This window comes from Helianthus annuus, chromosome 5, assembly GCF_002127325.2.
Source record: "Helianthus annuus cultivar XRQ/B chromosome 5, HanXRQr2.0-SUNRISE, whole genome shotgun sequence".
Taxonomy (NCBI): Eukaryota; Viridiplantae; Streptophyta; class Magnoliopsida; order Asterales; family Asteraceae; genus Helianthus; species Helianthus annuus.
Window position 1 is genome coordinate 148,162,533 of NC_035437.2, and position 19,159 is coordinate 148,181,691.

Below are 19,159 nucleotides of genomic sequence, written 5' to 3' on the forward strand. Positions count from 1 at the left end.
ACATGATACACATGACAATATTTTGAAACATCACACTAAACTTTTTGGATAATACATGAAAACATGATAATGGAAGAAGTATATCAAACAAATCATCTAAACCTAAAAATAGGTAACATAGTTGAATTTATACACCTCATTATCATTATATAAAGATAAACTTAAGCGAACGTTTCGTGTATAACTATATCAAAAACACTTATTTCTACGTGTCGTATATAACGATATCAAAAACACTTATTTCTACGATTTCGAGAATAAAAAATCTACATATACCCATTAATTACTTTACCCAACAACTATCACACGTATCCCAATCATCAATTTCAAAACGTACGTGCAAAATTACACTTGTGCAAAGCAAACAACCCCGCAAACAACCCCTATATATTTAGTCATTAAATGCAAATATATCTTATTACCCTATTATTATTAAGATTATTATTATTATTCTCTAACAACAATATTGTTTTACATCTTTCGTGACAGACTCGTTCATCGCAGCAGCCATGAAATTCTGACACCCACACCGTTATCTCTCTCTTTCTCACCACACTTATTTTTAGGTCTAAAATAATAATAATAATATTTCTGTTACGTTTTGTTTTGTTTTGATTTTCTCACTATGGCCGGAACAACGACTCGAAACGACGCCGAATCGTCGGAGGCAGTGGGGATTCCGACCGGTTTGAACCGGATTAAGACTCGTATACCGGTTAATAATAACAACGACAATATTCGTATTAGCTCGAATAGTGTTCATACGAAGTCTGTTACGAGTCGATTTAAGCAGAATCATCAGAGGAGTTTTGGTAGAGGATTCGTGAAGCTTCATTCGTCTCGAGAAGGTATAATTGCTTGCTGACTTTTGCTGTGTTTGTTGATTAATTAATTATTATTATTATTTAGTTAATTACTTGGCTGTTGTTGTTGTGGTTAGGTGAAGTTTGTTGTAGTTTATTGGTTGATTTGTTTAATTTGTTGTCAAATTAATGAGGATTTTGAATAGTTTGTTTGTGCAATTGATCGTTTTCGATTAGTTTAACGATAAGTAGGATGTTTAGGTTTAAAGGATTGGGGATTATTGGTTGATTTAGTTGAAGTTTGTTGTACTTTATTGTTGGGGATATTGTATGGCTTTAAATATGTGGAGTAGTTTATCTGTGTAATACTGTAATGGATCGGTTTCGGTTAAGTTTAACGATAAGCAGGATGTTTAGGTTTGAAGGTTTGAAATAATGCATACCTAAAACAAAATTGAGTGGTAATCGTTAATATAATGTTTTTGATTAGACACATGGAAGTATTCTTCTTTATTCGGATGCCGGAAATACGAGTGATGAATGACAACAGAAGTAGTTGTTGATTTGCAGAAAGTAAGCTTCGTGCTTTCGTTGTTGAAGCATTTGGGTGCTTAGGGAATCGCGATCATCGTTACTTATTAAAAGAGTATTTGGTTAAGTTTATTCTCAAGTTGGTACTTGTATGGGGCAATTTGCGGTGGAAGATGTATGCATTTGTTTGTTTGGGAAGTAGTGAAAGAAATAGGATGTTTATCAAGGGGTTAATCTTGCAATTTGTGTTCATACGGTTATTATTTTCGGCTTGTTTTTTTGGTATCTGACGTGGATTGAGTGATGGTCCAACTGTTAAGTTATCGAAAACCGGATCAAGTCCCAATCGACAATCAAACCGAATAGAAAAGTTGAAGAAAAGAATTTAGATCGAATAACTCTCAATCTTATTAATCAGAAAATAACTCAAAACTGATTACAGACTCTTAAACCATAACTCGGTTTCTCTTTAGTCTCGTCTCTTAATAATGCCTAACCCTAACTTGGTTTATATAGGCTTACCCTAACTTGGTGGCCAAGACATTCCCAAATATAATTATAACATAATTAGGAAACTTAACCAATTTAACCTACTTGTTAAATTTGGTCCCTCAAGTTCACCGACTTGTGACTTGAACTCCTTTGTCACCTTTTTCCCATCACCGACTTGTGATGAGTCGGGAATTACCGCCAACACCGGAAGGATAGAACTATTGCTAGAGAAAATGGATGATATGATATACTGATAATAAACCCTGAAAAAGTAGCATTGCCATTCATTACTCAATAACATGTTGGAATAGGATATAAAGGAGGAAAGTGGAAAGATATAAATGAAAAGTTTTTTAGCCATTAATATAGAGGTGGCAGTTTTGATCCGTTTTCTTATGTAATGTGTCAAATACGGTAATGTTTCGTTTTTAATGGGTCAAATCGGAAAAATAGGAAAAAGAAGCAAAGAAAGCAAGCTAAAAAAGTTTGGGCAATAGTTGTTTTGGGTCAACACAACCCAAACCGACCAGTACCAGAATTAACTTTTTGACATGCACCCGACATGTCCATTTTGTCACCACTAGCCATATATGATTATAGATTATAGCTTTCAGCAGCCCCTGTGCTCAAATTATCAAAATATGTTAGGGACTTACCGACTTATTTTAAGAGTTATTTCTTTGATTTGAGCTCAAATTATCAAAATATATTAGGTACTTACCGACTTATGTTAAGAGTTATTTCTTTGAATTGTACCAGGAACCCGTAAAGGGAAAAAGGTAGCCCGATGGTTCACATCTCATCTTTCCAAGGGTTCTGATAAAGCTATCAGAGATAAGCCTCAGGAAACTGAGGTAAGACTTCATATAACATTTTCAGATAAGTATTTTTCATTTGAATGATGCATAAACTAATATAATATGTGACAGAAAAGAAATGCTGAAGTGGATGCATTTGACAAGGAAGCTCTTCCAGGTAAACAACAAAAAGTCGGAAGACCAACACTTGGAAAGCAAACCGATAAAATGCCAGAAGTACTGAAAAGCTTTTCGCATGAACTTGGGCCTAAAGGTGGCATTAGACCTTCATATACTCGACCTCATAGCTTTAGTGATCTAAAGGTATAATTTAGCTTATAGATGTTGTTGTAGTGAGTAAAGTATACTGATGGTCCCTGTGGTTAACCCAAGTTTTGGATTTAGTCCTTAGCTTTCCAAAAGTACACGGATGGTCCCTGTGGTTTGTACTTTGTAACACATTAAGTCCTCAACTTTTGCCAAAAGTACATGGATGGTCCCTATGGTTTGCACTTTGTAACACATTTAGTCACTAAAAGTTGGGGACCAAATGCGTTACAAAGTGCAAACCATAACGACCAACTGTGTACTTTTGGCAAAAAGTTGAGGACTAAATGCGTTATAAAGTGCAAACCATAGGGACCATCCGTGTACTTCTGAAAAGTTATGCAAACCATAGGGACCATCCGTGTACTTTTGAAAAGTTATGCAAACCATAGGGACCATCCATGTACTTTTGAAAAGTTAGGGACTAAATTCAATATTTTGGTTAACCACAGGGACCATCTGTGTACTTTACTCTATTGTATTTAATAAAAAAACAAGTTTTAGTGTTTTTTGGTGTAATAATATGTATACTGATAAGTCAGCATTCAGGAACTCTTGAGGTCAATGCGGTCAAACTTCAATGCTGCAAAAGAGTTGGTCAACACTGAGCTAGCTTATTTCAAAGAGGAGGTTATTGAAGTATCCCAAAAGTCAGATGCATTATCTTTAGAAGAACAAAGATCAATCGACGCGCTTCTAATTCTGTCTAAAGAATGCATAGAAATGCCGTCCCTCGAATTCCGCACCAAATGTGAGACCATTGTTCAAGATTTAACAACAAAAAGGCAGGATTGCCAAACGGGCCCATTAAAATGGCTTTTTACAAGGATGCTTTTTATATTAACACGTTGCACCAGGTTGTTGCATTTCGAGAAGCACAGTGAGCACATCGATGAGATCTCGCTTCTTAAGCTTAAAGAATGTTTGGAAAAGATTCCCTCTCATGAAATGAGCTGGCTTTATAAGTTGGGGATTATCGAATCCAATTCCGACACTATTTTAAACAAGTTTGATGATGAACACATAATTCAGGATTCACATCAAAATGATGATTTAGTAATTTGTAGAATATGTGAGGAAGACGTTCCAACGTCTCACTTAGAATCTCATTCATATATATGCGCTCATGCGGAGAAATGTGATATCCAAGGTGTAGATATAAATGAAAGCCTTTTGGGATTGTCGGAAATACTTGAACAAATCATTGATTCCTGCACTCAAAGTGTACACGTTGACAACGATAGCCTTCAAAATTCACAAATACAAATTTCTTCTGATAACTGCTCTCCGAAAATAAGTGAATGGAGAAATAAAGGGGTCGAAGGAATGTTTGAAGATCTTCATGAAATGGACACTGCATCTATAGAAGACTCGACCCCTGTTTCCTTTGTAAACATTAAGGGCTTCCCGGGGGTAAAAAGTCAATATGGTCCTCCATCGTCAACCGGAAGCATGACATCAGCATCTTCCACTCCACGCGCTGCCAATTTTGACCTTTTCTGGTTAGAGCATAATCACTCTTCAGAGCTAGAAGATGTGCAACAGGTACAGTGTTCACTTTGTTTGCTACTTTAACTGCTCTTTTTGTGTAAAAATTTAGAGCAAAACGCGATTTTCGCCCCCGAGGTTTGAAATCTTGCCATTTTCATTCAACTCGTTAACTTCATCCATTTTTCTCCGTGAAATGAGGGGCATTTCTGTCTTTTTAGTCATTTTTATTAGAATAAAGAACACTATAAGAAATAAAGATCCACCTCTGTTGACTTTCTTCCCACCCAAACCCTTTAATCATCACAAAAATGTCTAAAAAGACGAAAATACCCCTGACTTAACGTTAAAAAATGGATGGAGTTAACGAGTTGGATGAAAATGGCGAGATTTCAAACTTTTTTGATCCAGATTCGAAAAAACGAACCTTTGGACAAAAGTCGCCAAACCTCATGGGCGAAAATGGTATTTTACTCAAAATTTATATGTAATAGTGCGTAGAAGAGTAACAAACGTTTCTCCAATTTCAATTTCATTCAGATGACTGACCTTAGGGACATTGCTCGTGTGGCAGCTGACACAGATCTTATGTCAGAAAAGTCGAATGAAATCTTGCTTAACTGTATGGAAGATTTGCAGGATGTTTTACAGCAAAGCAAGCTCAAAGCGCTTGTTATAGATACGTTTGGGCACCGAATAGAAAAACTTATTCGGTAATCTTGAGAAAGTATACACGGACTCCTATTTTTAGTGACCATGCTTTTATCTTTACATTTGATCATATTGTTGCAGAGAGAAATATATAACTGCATGTGAACTAGAGGATGCGAATAAAAGAACTAGTGATGTTGGATATCCTTCTATATTGGATACTGCATCTCAAAGCAGTTCAGTCTCAACTCCTTCACACCCTTCACATAAAGAAAGAACAAGCATCGATGATTTTGAGATAATTAAACCAATTAGCAAAGGTGCTTATGGTAAAGTATTTCTTGCACGCAAACGTACTACTGGGGATTTATTTGCTATAAAGGTATTTTCTTATATAGTACAATGCCATTTTCGTCCCTGAGGTTTGGTCACTTTTGCGACTTTCATCCAAAGGTTTGTTTTTCAGCATCTGGATCCAAAAGGTTTAAAATATTGCCATTTTTATCCTGCTCGATAACTCCATCCATTTTTCTTCGTGAAGGCAGGAGTATTTTCGTCCTTTTTGTTAACTTAAAGGGCTATTCGGTCTTTTTCACTTTATGTACAAGCTTTTAGCATAATGTACAAGTATTAGAAAAAGATGAAAATACCCTTAAGTTAAAAAAAGAGATGAAAATATCCTTAAGTTAACAAAAAAGACGAAAATACACATGCCTTAACGGAGAAAAATGGATGGAGTTAACGTGCCAGATGAAAATGGCAAGATTTCAAACCTTTTGGATCCAGATGCTGAAAAACAAACCTTTGGACGAAAGTCGCAAAACTGGCCAAACCTCAGGGACGACAATGGCATTTTACTCTTTCTTATAATATTTAACTTTTTGAGTTGTGGATATTATACAAATGATTAGTTAATTGCTGATACAGATGCTTAAGAAAATGGATATACTTAGAAAAAACGATATTGAGAGGATAGTTGCTGAACGTAACATATTGATCACAGTACGAAACCCATTTGTGGTAATTTACTATTTCCTTTGTTATATATTTATTTGAAGTCCATGAATATTCTTTGATAATTTTTTCGGTATAGGTTCGGTTTTTTTATTCGTTTACTAGTAAAGACAACCTTTATTTGGTGATGGAGTATCTCAACGGAGGTGATCTGTTTTCTTTGCTACGAAATGTCGGTTGCCTTGGGGAGGACGTAGCGCGTGTTTACATTGCAGAACTGGTACGTTAGTAAGTTTGTCTATGAGATTTATTTAAATTTTTTTTAGATATCTTATCATCTTATTTATTGAATTTACAGGTTCTTGCTCTTGAATATCTTCATTCTTTAGGAATTGTTCATCGAGATCTTAAACCTGATAACATATTGATTGCACATGATGGGCATATCAAGGTGCATTTTATATTTTGTAGTTTTCCATTAGTAGGCTTTTAAATGAACTGAACGAACTCGAACAGAGGCATTTTCGTGTTCGTTCATTTAACTTTAACCGAAAACGAACACATAATCAAACATGTTTTTTTTTTGTTCATGTTCGTTTATTAAGAAAACGAGCATGTTTGTGTTCGTTTTTGTTCGTTTGTTTAAAACCTAAACGAACAGTTCACGAACGTAAATGAACATATACAAGCAAACTTAAATGAACATAATTTTACAAACAGTAAATGACACAAATGAACATAATTGGCTAAACATAAACGAACATAAAGTAATTTTTTATATAAATTAGTGGGTAATTACGATAAATTACATTGCAAAACCCATTTTTATTACTAGAAAGTCCAATTACAAAGTATTTATATTTATACTAGGTTATAACCCCGTGTATTACACGGGGTTGAATAAATAAAATTTATATAAAATAATAAAACAACATATCTTTAAAAACCTCATTTATTATACGGGTTGAATAAATATAATTTTATATATTAAATAATAAAAAGTTATATCTATAAGAACTATATTGTACGGGTTGAATAAATGTAATTGTATATACCAATAAAAAAGTTATATCTTTAAACCATGCGTATTGCATGGGTTGAATAAATGTACAATTGTTTACCAAATAATAAGATAATACATCTTTAAAAAACCTCATTTATAACACGGGTTGAATAAATGTAATTTTATTTACCAAATAATAAAAAATTACATCTTTAAAAATATGCGCATTACACGGTTTGAATAAATGCAATTTTCTGTACTAAGTAATAAAAAATATATATCCTTAAAAAAACCCGTGTGTTGTACGAATTGAGTAAATCTAATTTTATATCTGTACTAAATAATAAAAAATTTTGTAAAATCTATTTGATACCAAACTAAACAAAACGTTCAAATATATATAATTCAAATAAATAATATTATAAATTTGAAGGAGATTAAACTAAATAATTGTAGAATTATATATAGGCCTATTATGGTATCTTTAACTTCCGTTTTGACGAATTATAGTTATATGCTCTAGAGTATTACAGGCATATGCCTATTTTTAACATATTTATCCTTTTTGCTTATTGATAAGAAACATGTGAACATCACCTTCCAAGTGTTCTTAGTTTCATGTTTACTTCCTCTGTTTCCTCTTATCCCTCTCCATTATATTTTGTAAACAGAATATCATCATGTGCTAATTTTACAAATTTATAAAACCGAATATAATCATGTCCTAGGTAGTTTTAGTATTATTGGAACTTCCATTTGATTCATGGTTTCTGTTAGTTACTTCGAATTTCCTTGTTTATTTTCTGTCTGAGGTATGCGTGTATCCCAAAAACGTGAAAGGCTGAAACCGGTAACCACTTCATTTAGCTGTAGTGTGATGACAGTTTAAACCTATTTAGCTTTTTTTTTGTTTATGATCTACCAAACTGTAATATGAGTTCAGCTAATATGTTCAGTTTAATTTATTTCATTACGTATAGGTCGATACATAAAAGGTTTCGTTGAATGGCATACAGTGATGGGTAGTGGCCGATACATCTTAGTTTTATATCTATTTATGAGCATTACATGGTGGAGGTGAGTAACGGTGTGAGTGGTAATTGATGGTTTGTTTTGAAGGTTGTAGAGCATTACACGGTGGAGGTGAGTAACGGTGTGAGTGGTAGTTGATGGTTTGTTTTGAAGGTTGTAGACAGAGAAAGCAGAGGGTGATGGTTTTAGGTTTAAAAAGAAATTACATTTCAGGCACTGTACTTGTGAAATTTCAAAAAAAAAAAAAAAACCCTCATCAAACGATTGTTTCTAACCCAGTTAGGCATTTGGATGAAAATGACAAAAAGTTACAAACATGAAGGGCTATTTGGTACAAAAAAGTAATTTTGGACGAAAATGGCAAACATGCCCAAACCTCATGGACGATTTTGACAATTAACTCTAATAATTATCCATAAGGCATTAAACTAATAATATTTAATAGGAGGATTATCTATAATATAAGATATTAAACTAAATAATATTTAGTAGAAGGGTTATCTATAATTAATTAGAAGAAATTAAATTAAAATTATAATTAGTTATAAGAGATGGTTTAATATGACGACAAGTGTCCAAAAAGTAGTTTCTTTTATTATATAGTATAGATAAGTAGTTAGAAAGTTCCTTTTATGTTTAATCTATATCTATATCTATACTATATAATAAAAGAAACCATTTTAGGGACACTTGTCATCAGATTAGGCCATGTATTATGGATAATTATATTTAATTTAATTTCTTTTAATTAATTATAAATAACCCTCCTACTAATATTATTTGGTTTAATCTTTTATCGATAATTATTATTTAGTTTATTAATCTCATCTTATTATTTATAGATAACTCTCCTACTAAATATTATTTAGTTTAATCTCTTATGGATAATTATTATTTAGTTTAATAATATCTTCTAATTAATTATAGATAACTCTTCTAATAAATATTATTTTGTTTAATCTCTTCTACTTAATTATAGGTAATTATTATTTAGTTTAAATTTAATGTATACTTCTCATTTATAATATTATTTATTTGATTTTCTATGTCATATGACAGACACCTACTTTTTATTTATAATATATAAATTTACTCTTATTTTTTCAATTATGTAATTCTCTCTAATAAACTTTAAACTTTTACCACATTTTTTCAATTATGTAATTCTCTCTAATAAACTTTAAACTTTTACCACAGTATATAATGCTAGACATAAAATCGAAAAATATTTTGGCTTGCATCAATAACTTAAGAAATAATATAATTATAAGTATAATATGCACTTTTTAATAAAATAAAACCAAACAAAATTACAAATATAAAATCATTTATTTTACTAATAATAACAAAGTCTTATTTTTTTAAAATAATTCAAAAAATATATAACTAAAAACATATGACATTATAATACAATTAACCCATTTATCATCATACAACCTCCCAACTGTTCAATCATATTTTTTCTATCTTATATTAACTAAATAAATAAAAATTAATATTAAATCTTATCATACTTTAAATGTCGAATAGAATACTTCTATTTTTCTAATAAAATATTATCCTTAAATTTAAATTGTTAATTTAAGATATTTTTAAATAACCAAATTATTTATCATCAAAACCAAACTTTGTATTAATATATTAATTTTTTTCATTATTAAAAAATTATTATATCGATTTTATTACATAATTTTTAAACAAATTGTATATAACTTTCAATATTACTTTATATACAAAATTAGATTTATAACGAGGTTTTTAAAATATAATTTATATTTTATCACTTAAATGGCTGCTTATTTGCTTCTTGAATAACGTGTTTGGCCACTGTATCTTCTTCTCAATAATCATCTCCGTAATCACAATATTTATCATGTACCAAGTATATCCAGTAGTTTTTTTATATATAATTTTCTTATTATTTGGTATATAAAATCATATTTATTCAACCTGTGTAATACACGGGGTTTTTTTAAAATATAACTTTTTTTATTATTTGGTAAACAATGTTACATTTATTCAACCCGTGTAATACACGTGGTTTTAAAGATATAACTTTTTTATTATTTGTTATATAAAATTACATTTATTCAACCCGTACAATACATATGGTTCTTATAGATATAACTTTTTATTATTTAATGTATAAAATTATATTTATTCAACCCGTGCAATAAAGAAGGCTTTTAAAGATATATTGTTTTATTATTTTGTATATAAAATTCATTTATTCAACCCGTGTAATACACGGGGTTATAACCTAGTATTCATATAAATATAACTACTTATGTATTTAAAATGAACGAACAGACATAAACAAATGTAAATAAACGAACATAAACGGATGTTCACGAACATAAATGAACGTACAAAACGTGTGTTCACGTGCGTTCGCTTATTAAATAAACGAACTTCCCGCCGAACAAGTTCTTGAACAGTTCATGGACGTTCAGTTCGTTTACAGGCCTATCCATTAGTTTGTGACAAATAGATGATTGCTGTTTGGCAACCTCATATGAATCAAAATGTTTCATTTTTCATGGGTGACCACAAAATGAAGCCTTTTTTGCAATTTTCATGTGACTGGTGTACTTCAAACCATAGAGAGAATTGGTGAGAGAAGTCGATGACTCATTTACCATATCATAAGAGTATTTCGTAATTATCTTCCATTTAATCAGCTTACAGATTTTGGGCTGTCGAAAATTGGTCTAATGAATAGGACAAGTGATTTAACTAGACCCGAGTCAAACGAGGGTGTAGTTTCGAACGGTCATCACCTTGAAAATGAATGGAGTGTAGATAAAAGAGAGCGTTCAGCTGTTGGTACACCGGATTATTTGGCCCCAGAAATACTACTTGGAACCGAACATGGTTAGAACACATAATATGCCGTATTACATTTAGCTGAAAATGTTTTTGTTATAGATAAACTAATGTGTCATAAGCATTGCTGCAGGTTATGCTGCTGATTGGTGGTCAGTTGGGATTATTCTGTTTGAACTAATTACAGGAATTCCACCTTTCAACTCAGACCATCCCGAGGTATTAATTTCAATTTATATATCGCTTATAAAAATTTCTAGAGTAAAATGTCATTTTCGTCCCTGAGGTTTGCCCAGTTTTGCAACTTTCGTCCAAAGGTTTGTTTTTCCGCATCTAGATCCAAAAGGTTTGAAATTTTGTCGTTTTCTTTCGGCTCGTTAACTCCATCCATTTTTCTCTCTTAAGTCAGGGGTATTGTTGTCTTTTTTGTCAACTTAAAGAGCAATTCAGTCTTTTTTACTATATGTAAACAGACCGAATACCGCTGAATAAGACCGAATTAACAAAAAAGACGGAAATACCCCCGACTTAACGGAGAAAAATGGATGGAGTTAATGAGCCGGATGAAAATGGCAAGATTTTGAAACCTTGGATCCAGATGCGAAAAATCAAACCTTTGGACGAAGGTTGCAAAACTCGCCAAGCCTCAGGGACAAAAATGGCGTTTTACTCAAATTTCTATGTATACCTTGTTTATATGTACTGTTCTACTAAAATAATGCAGAGAATATTCTACAACATTCTTAACGCGAAAATCCCGTGGCCTTCGATTCCGAATGAGATGTCATGTGAGGCTCAAGACATGATTAACAGGTTGGTTACCGGAAAAGCATTATTTGCTTAGATTCTAGACGGTACACATACTTGATTTAAAGAGGATTTATTATTTAGGTTTCTTATTCATGACCCCAATCAGCGTCTAGGAGCACATGGATCATCAGAGGTTGGATTTTTAGTCTAGAAAATTGGTTTATTGTAAACTGAATCTGAAACTCCCTGTTTAACAGGTAAAAGCACACCCATTTTTCAACGGTGTGAATTGGGATACCCTTTCCATGCAAAAGGTAGGTCATTTTCACATACCAGAGTTAGTGAGTTGTGCGGGCTGGGCAATGAGTCGGACCGGGTGTGACCGGAACACTTCTTGCCCGAAAGTAGGGGTGTGAATTTCTGACATGACACGACACGAACCTAACACAAAATTCGCAGGTTTGGGTTTAGTCTAAACGGGTCGGGTCAGTTTTAGGTTGAACCCACGAACCCGTTTAGCTAAATGGGTCGGGTTCGGGTCAACTGGTCAGGTTGGTGGGTTGACCGTTTAACCCATTTATATTATATTATAATTTTTTACAATTTGTTTTATGTTGTAAATTATATTTGGTGTGTATTTGATGCCATAATTATACTTTAAAAGAGAAATTGACATAAAATTTATAATTTTAATGTATTTGTATTATATATATTTATGGTTTTTTTAGTAATTATAATTTTAATATATATATTTGCAAAAAAAATTTAAAATAAAAAAAATCGGGTTGAACGGTTCATGTTCGGGGTAACCCACGAATATTCAGGTCGTATTTGGGTTCGTCTAAAATTTTCGGGTTCGGGTTGAACCCACCAACCCGAGAACACGATCTGTTTAGCACCACTTACCCAAAAGCCATATTTAAAAAAAAAAATTCTTTTAGTAACTACTATTACTCTATTAGTTATATTATTCCAATAATAATCTTATTATCCATATAAGATGGCTTAGGAGGTTTTATGTCTTAAATAAATAATTTGGGGGACTTTCAATCTTTATGTTTTAGCTGTTTGACTCGCATAGCCTGAGTCAACAACACTTGTAAGCAAATGTGTTGACATTGTCATACGTAATATGTGTTGCTAAGTTTGCATATATTCATATAGGTGGCGTTTGTACCACATCCGAATGGTATGGATGATACTAGTTATTTTGTTTCAAGACACAGTCATAGTTCTAGTGGAACATTTGATGATCAAGATTGTAGTGATGTGGCTTCTGACGCCAGTGAGTTCTTCTCAGACACAAAAGAGGTACAACTTTTGTTAATCGAAAGTGTGTTTTGGGCTCACACTATTCGTTTATTTATTAGTAACTCGTGTAAATATATTTGGTACTTAATTCGTGTATCCTTTTCCTTTTCTAGAAGACAGACGAATATGGAGATCTTGCAGAGTTTAAACCATCTGCATCTGATGATCTTTCTTGGATTAATTTCTCTTTCAAGGTACCCTTCCCTTAAAACTTGTATTAGGAAATAAGAGTTCGGAGTGTAAGAAGAAAGAGAAGGGTATAATGGTCATGTTAAAAGTCGTATCTAATGAAATGGGTAAATATGATATTACGTATTTTGAATTGGGTATATTTGGTAATATTTTTTTTTGGTTGGGTAGATATGATAATTGCTTCGGAAGGTTTGATAGGCAGGTAAATAATTTTGCTAATCAACAAGTTAAGTCAAATCTTTCAATCGTCAGTACGTCATGAAATGAGGAGATTTTAGAGGTTGCAAAATGAGTAACAAGTCCTATGGGTATGGTTGTCACTTTTTCTTAAATATTTATAGACTTTTAATTACTAATTAACTTGTTAAATACGGTTATAAAACTTATATTATTTCAATAATAATGCATTTTTTTAGAATGAAATACGAGGTTTTACACGTTAAGCTACACTTAGTTAAATTTTCAACATCTTTCTTATTAAGCTAATTATTATGATAAATTTTTGTTTATGTGCAGAATCTATCACAGTTGGCATCTATCAATCATGATGTACTTGTACAAAATAGCAAGGATGCGTCGAGATGCTCATCCCCACACAATGGACCAACCTCATGAATCCTCTTCTCTCTAGATCCATGGTGTCCTTCAAGAAAACCTCAGGATCAACCATGAATGTTTGCTTGGGTCAGGATCATGCTCAGGCTCGGGCTTAGGTTTCTCGTTCCTTTTTCGTTCTTGGGGATTTGTTGGTGAACGACGAAAACTAGATAGTGGATTTAGAGTACAAGGTCTAGTTTTCTTTGATTTTGCATAGATGGTTCAGGTTCAAGAATGAAAAGAGATAAGTTACATGGACCACATATGGTGCTGGTCTACCCCTTAATTGTATTACTGTTTCAGCTTTAGTGTTAGAGTATTCTTCATCAATCAATGGGTATCCTGTTCATATATTGGCTTTTTAACCTCTGAAAATGAATCAAGTTTTAAATACTTATAGAAATAAAATAATTAGATTAAATGTTAAAATTAAACTATGAAACTTTCTAAACAATTTTCTGTAGTTTCTTCAATCAAAGTAGATATAAATATATTTGAGAGTTTGCAAATACTTTTGCTCTCTGTTATATGTAAGAAAAACTAGGTTTAAAGGACGAATTTATTTTGTTATTTAGTATGTGTTTACATGTATTTTGAAATCACTACGAGTGTGTTGTGAACATAATTGCTGACAAGAATAAAAAGAAAATGTAAAAAAAAAACACTAAAAGATAACCAAAAGAAAATCAACAAAAAAAGTTGTATGGTAAGGATGTTGTTCGTATGAAACCCGTGGTCAGAGATGAGCAAATTGTTCTGGGTACCGGTACCAAATTTGTCGAACCGAAAGATTTTAAGTACCAATTCGGCACCGACTTTTGGCGTTCCTGGTACCGGTTCACTACCGTTTTTTACCTTCATATACCGGTACAGTAATCGGTATTTTCGGTATCAGTTCCGATTCTGTATCGGTTGGCACCGAGCTCATCCCTACATCTGAAACTAAAAAAGAAAAATTAAAAGTTGAAGAAAATCAACAAAAAAAGTTGTACGATACCGTTGTTTGTACGGTAACCGTGATCAGGGATGCGCAAATGGTACCGGGTAGCCGCACTGAATTTCCCGAACCAAAAGATTTCCAATATCAATTTGGCACCAACTTTTGGCGTTTTCTGTATTAGTGTCGGTTTTTACCTTCACGTACTGATACCGAACAGGACCGTACCGGTATTTTCGATACCAGTACTGGTTCGATACCGGTTAACACCAAGCTTATCCCAACCCCTAATATTAAAAAAAGGATTAAAGTTAAAAAGTAAAGAAAATAACTATTATTATAATATTAAAATAATAAAAATATTAAAAAAACTATATATTATTATATATTAAAATTACTATTCATTTCAGTTATTAAAATTACTATTCATTTCAGTTAATTATTAAAATTTATATACTACTAATTTTTAACATTATGGTGCATTAGAAGTTGTATTTTAAGCATATATTCTTGGACATTGGTTTTATTTTTAACATTATGGTGCATTAGAAGTTGTACTCTAAGCATATATTCTTGGACATTGGTATTTTTTTTTACAAAATAACTAGCTGGTGTGGGTTATTGTTTTGGGCCAACTCTCTTTAATTGTACGGGTACCCATTATCCCCGCTTTTTGGTACCGGATCGGAACAGTACCGGTATTTACAGGTAAAACACCGGTAAATACCGGTACTGGTACCGAACCGGTATATTCGGTACCGGTACCCACTTTTCCCGTTTTTCGGTACCGGTACTTTGGGTACCGGTACCGATTCAATACTGAATACGTACCGTGCTCATCCCTAATCAACATCAAGTATTTGTATCTCCCTTCACAAGACATTTGGAAATACAATGTGATCGTTTGGATATCTAACTTGATACAAAGGTGTGTGGTTAATCCTTAGGTTTGTGGTTTTAAAACGCAATGAGCGGGTCGATAGAGAAGTATAAAATAGATTCATTGCGCCGTAATTTGTAAGGCCCTAGCCGTATAAAGTAGATTCATTGTGTCGTAATTTGTAAGACCCTAGCCGCAACGCGGCGGATCTTACATCTAGTTACTATTCATTTCAGTTCGTTTAATAATAATAATAATAATAATAATAATAATAATAATAATAATAATTATTATTATTATTATTATTATTATTATTATTATTATTATTATTATTATTATTATTATTATTATTATTATTAGGATTGACCAATGATGAAAACTTTAGAAGAGAATTATACACCATGGCAGTTAGTTATAGCTATTTTGGTAACTAAATTAAAAATTGTTGAGAGATTTTGAAAATTAATTTTGGTAACCAAATTAAAAATAATCAAAGAGAGATTTTGAAAATTAAAAACAAGTATGAAGTAGGGTGTGTATGGGTCGGTTTGGTTTGTTTTTTACCATTAACCATAACCATGACTGCTAGCTTCGGTTATGGAATTCCTTAACCATAACCATAGCCGAACTTTGGTTATGAAGTTAGTTATGGTTCGTTCTGGTTATTTCGGTTATCTAACCAATCAAGGTTTGAAATAAATAAGGGGTGTGTGTGGTGGACTTAGTTTTGTCTTTTTTTTTATACGATAACTGAGACTACATTTTTTGGTTAAACTACCAATGTGAGATTCTTTTTAATAAGGTAATTTACAACAAAAGAGACTACACCATAACACCTCAATTTCTCATCAATATAAAGGGCATCTACATCAAGATTACTTTGTTACTAACGTACTTTTATCTTAGTAAAAGACTTCTATATGGTTAATGTAAAACATAAATTCATTATATAAACTCAACATTACAAGTTCAATTCGGTTTTGTTATATCGGATAAACCAAAGCTTCAAAATCGTAACCATAACAGATTGGTCGGTTAAACAAAGTTTCATAACCATAATCATCGGTTATGTCGGTTATCGGTTAATAGCGATTCAATTATATCGATTATGATTCGGTTATCAGTTATGGCGGTTAATTTAGTTTCAGAAGTTATAATATTTAGTTTCACAAATTATTTAATTTATCAAGTCTATATGATAGGTGAAGGTTAATACCACTTTTTTTATTTGATGAAAAAAAAATCTATAAATGAGTTTTGCTAATACATTGAATCAGTCCCTCTAGAAACGAGCAAGAAACTTTGTCTTTAATCAATTTTTAGAGACATTATATATAGATGGGAAGATTTATTTGAGAAGAAATTTAATGTGAGAATAAAAATAAAAAAATACATATTAGTAAAATACTATTTCATTTATAACTCATATCATTAATTTTTCTCTCTTTAATTAATTAGTCAACTAATCATTAATTATCCAACATATGATCTACAAACCCTACACATATCAAAATTTTCCTACATATACCTTACACATTATAGAATTTTATCCTACACAGTCGAAATTTATCCTACACACCTTGAAATATATCCTACACAACTCGTAATTTATCTTACACAACTAATACTTTATTCTACACTTTAAATTAAGTTTTTTTTTTAATTTGGAAAAAGTATATATTTTGAAAAGGAGTTACAAATTTAATTTAGTTAGTTATTAAAGAGAAAGAATACAAATTAATAATTTATGTAAGTTTACCAATATACCCTTATATTAAAATTAAATGCAAATATTAAATGAAGTAAAAAGAAACATTCTTATTTGTTGAAACTTCTTCTTTTTTCTTCTTAAAAAAAGTTGTTCTCATTTGAACCTTCCATTATATATATATAATGTTGACTCGTTTAGTATTTTTAATTAATTTATATTAATTATAATTATTATTATACATATAATTTAGTTATTTTTTTATATTTATATAAATGGTAATTATTGTTATATAAATATATGTTTAATATATTAATAAAAAAATATAAATAGAAAACTCGATTAGGCTCGCGAGCCGGCTTGAGTTCGATAGGCAAAACTTGGGCTCGGGCTCGTTTACTAAACGAGCTTGTTTTTAGGCTCGGGCTCAAGCTCGAGCTCGTTTAAGCTCGGCTCGTTCGAGCTCGAGTAGCTCGCGAGTAACTCGGCTCGTTTGCACTCCTAGTTAAAAGTGATATAATCAATATGGGTCAAAATTGTACTTTACTCTTTTTCCAAGAGCATGTTTTGACTATCGGTCCTGAATGTTTTGAATTTTTCCGTTATCCGGGTTTATTTTCCGCCTAATTATTGGGTGGCCCCCGTTCGCTTACGGGCTTCATTCATTCAATTCAAGTCAATTCTGGTTTTGTCCACACCTAAGCTAAGCTAAGCTAAGCCTGAGGTGGTTAAATAGTCCTTTCACCGGATATTAGGCTGCTGGTTCCATCTCTGTCAACTCTTCATTATTATTATTACGGCTGCCTTTCACTCCTCCACAAACCCTACCATCTTCAAGGTAAATCTTTCTTTATCTTCAACTTATGTTTAAGTTTCTTCTTTCTTTCTTGGAAAAATTACACTTTTCGTCCTTTATGTTTATACCTAGTTGCAATGGATGACCTTTACCTTTAATATTTACAGCCACAGTCCTTTTTTTTGAAAACCTGTTACATCTTTCGTCCTTTACCTCAAACCCAGTTAAAAAGTTTGGTTAAGTTACATCACGTGCACAGCACGTGAGGGCATTTATGTCCATTCATAACAACCAGCTACCCACCATTAAAAGCCCCAATATCTCCCCCAAATCTCTGATTAGGGTTTCTTCCCCATTGTTTTAGCCCCCATACCTGCAACTCTCTCTAAGGCGGCTGGCCCAAAATTAGGGTTTGGATCTTAAATCATCTGCTCATAAACGAAGATGGTGTTATGCGATTGTGGAAGAGAAGCTGTTATCCTCACCTCTTGGACAGATAGGAACCCAGGTCGCCGTTTTTATGGGTGTCCTGATCAAGGATCGTCATGTCGATTCATAGGATGGGTAGATCAGTCCAATTGCCATTCATGTGTGAACATCATCCCAGGCCTGCTACGAAACAGAAACATGTTAGAGGAGAAGGTGAAAGAACTTAAATCTGAGACAATGAAGCTGAAAAAGATTATGATTTTGAGTTGGGTTTGCTTCATCGTGTATTTGTTCATGTAATGCAAAGCAGTCTAGATGTAATGTGATAGTCTTGATGTAATGCAGTTTAATGCAAGTAGTTTTTGTATGAAATGTGATATGTAAGTAGTTTTGATGTAATGCAGTACCTTTTGATGTAATGCAGTACCTTCGGCAAATGATATTGTGTTTCTTGTTGTTGCAAAACAGAATTTTGACCCATAACCTGTTTTGATGTAATGCAGTACCTTCGGCAAAAGATATTGTCTTTGTTGTTGTTGCAAAATGGAATTTTGACCCATAACCTGTTTTGACAGTCTCCATATTGACCCAAAACCTGTTTGGACATAACCTGTTTGGTAAGCAGCACATAATTGACATGTTTGGACAGTCTCTA

The 19,159-nt window shown here is 32.3% G+C and overlaps 1 protein-coding gene across 3 annotated transcripts; it reads left to right on the forward strand.

The window, feature by feature from the left end:
* Positions 1-442: 442 nt before the first annotated feature.
* LOC110941462 (probable serine/threonine protein kinase IRE4) lies at positions 443-14,107 on the forward strand. Of its 3 annotated transcripts, none has more exons than XM_022183098.2 (17): positions 443-848; positions 2,586-2,680; positions 2,756-2,947; positions 3,500-4,495; positions 4,979-5,151; positions 5,231-5,471; positions 6,017-6,109; positions 6,183-6,323; positions 6,402-6,494; positions 10,760-10,952; positions 11,038-11,123; positions 11,629-11,717; positions 11,796-11,847; positions 11,912-11,968; positions 12,819-12,965; positions 13,079-13,159; positions 13,674-14,107. In XM_022183098.2, the coding sequence occupies exons 1-17, from the start codon at positions 626-628 to the stop codon at positions 13,770-13,772; spliced, it is 3,051 nt and encodes a 1,016-aa protein (XP_022038790.1). In that variant the 5' UTR covers positions 443-625; the 3' UTR covers positions 13,773-14,107. The 3 variants fall into 3 exon arrangements, 2 of the variants coding, with proteins under 2 accessions (XP_022038790.1, XP_022038791.1); XM_022183099.2 differs by having other exon boundaries at positions 13,082-13,159; XR_004894555.1 differs by lacking the exon at positions 11,796-11,847.
* Positions 14,108-19,159: the final 5,052 nt, after the last annotated feature.

What these genes read in the sequence shown, in the direction of transcription:
- LOC110941462 (XM_022183098.2), top strand. Translation starts at nt 626, where the DNA reads ATGGCCGGAACAACGACTCGAAACGACGCCGAATCGTCGGAGGCAGTG. An exon ending in ATAAGCCTCAGGAAACTGAG is followed by an intron (nt 2,681 to 2,755) that starts GTAAGACTTCAT and finishes AATATGTGACAG; the next exon opens with AAAAGAAATGCTGAAGTGGA. An exon ending in TCTTCTCAGACACAAAAGAG is followed by an intron (nt 12,966 to 13,078) that starts GTACAACTTTTG and finishes TTCCTTTTCTAG; the next exon opens with AAGACAGACGAATATGGAGA.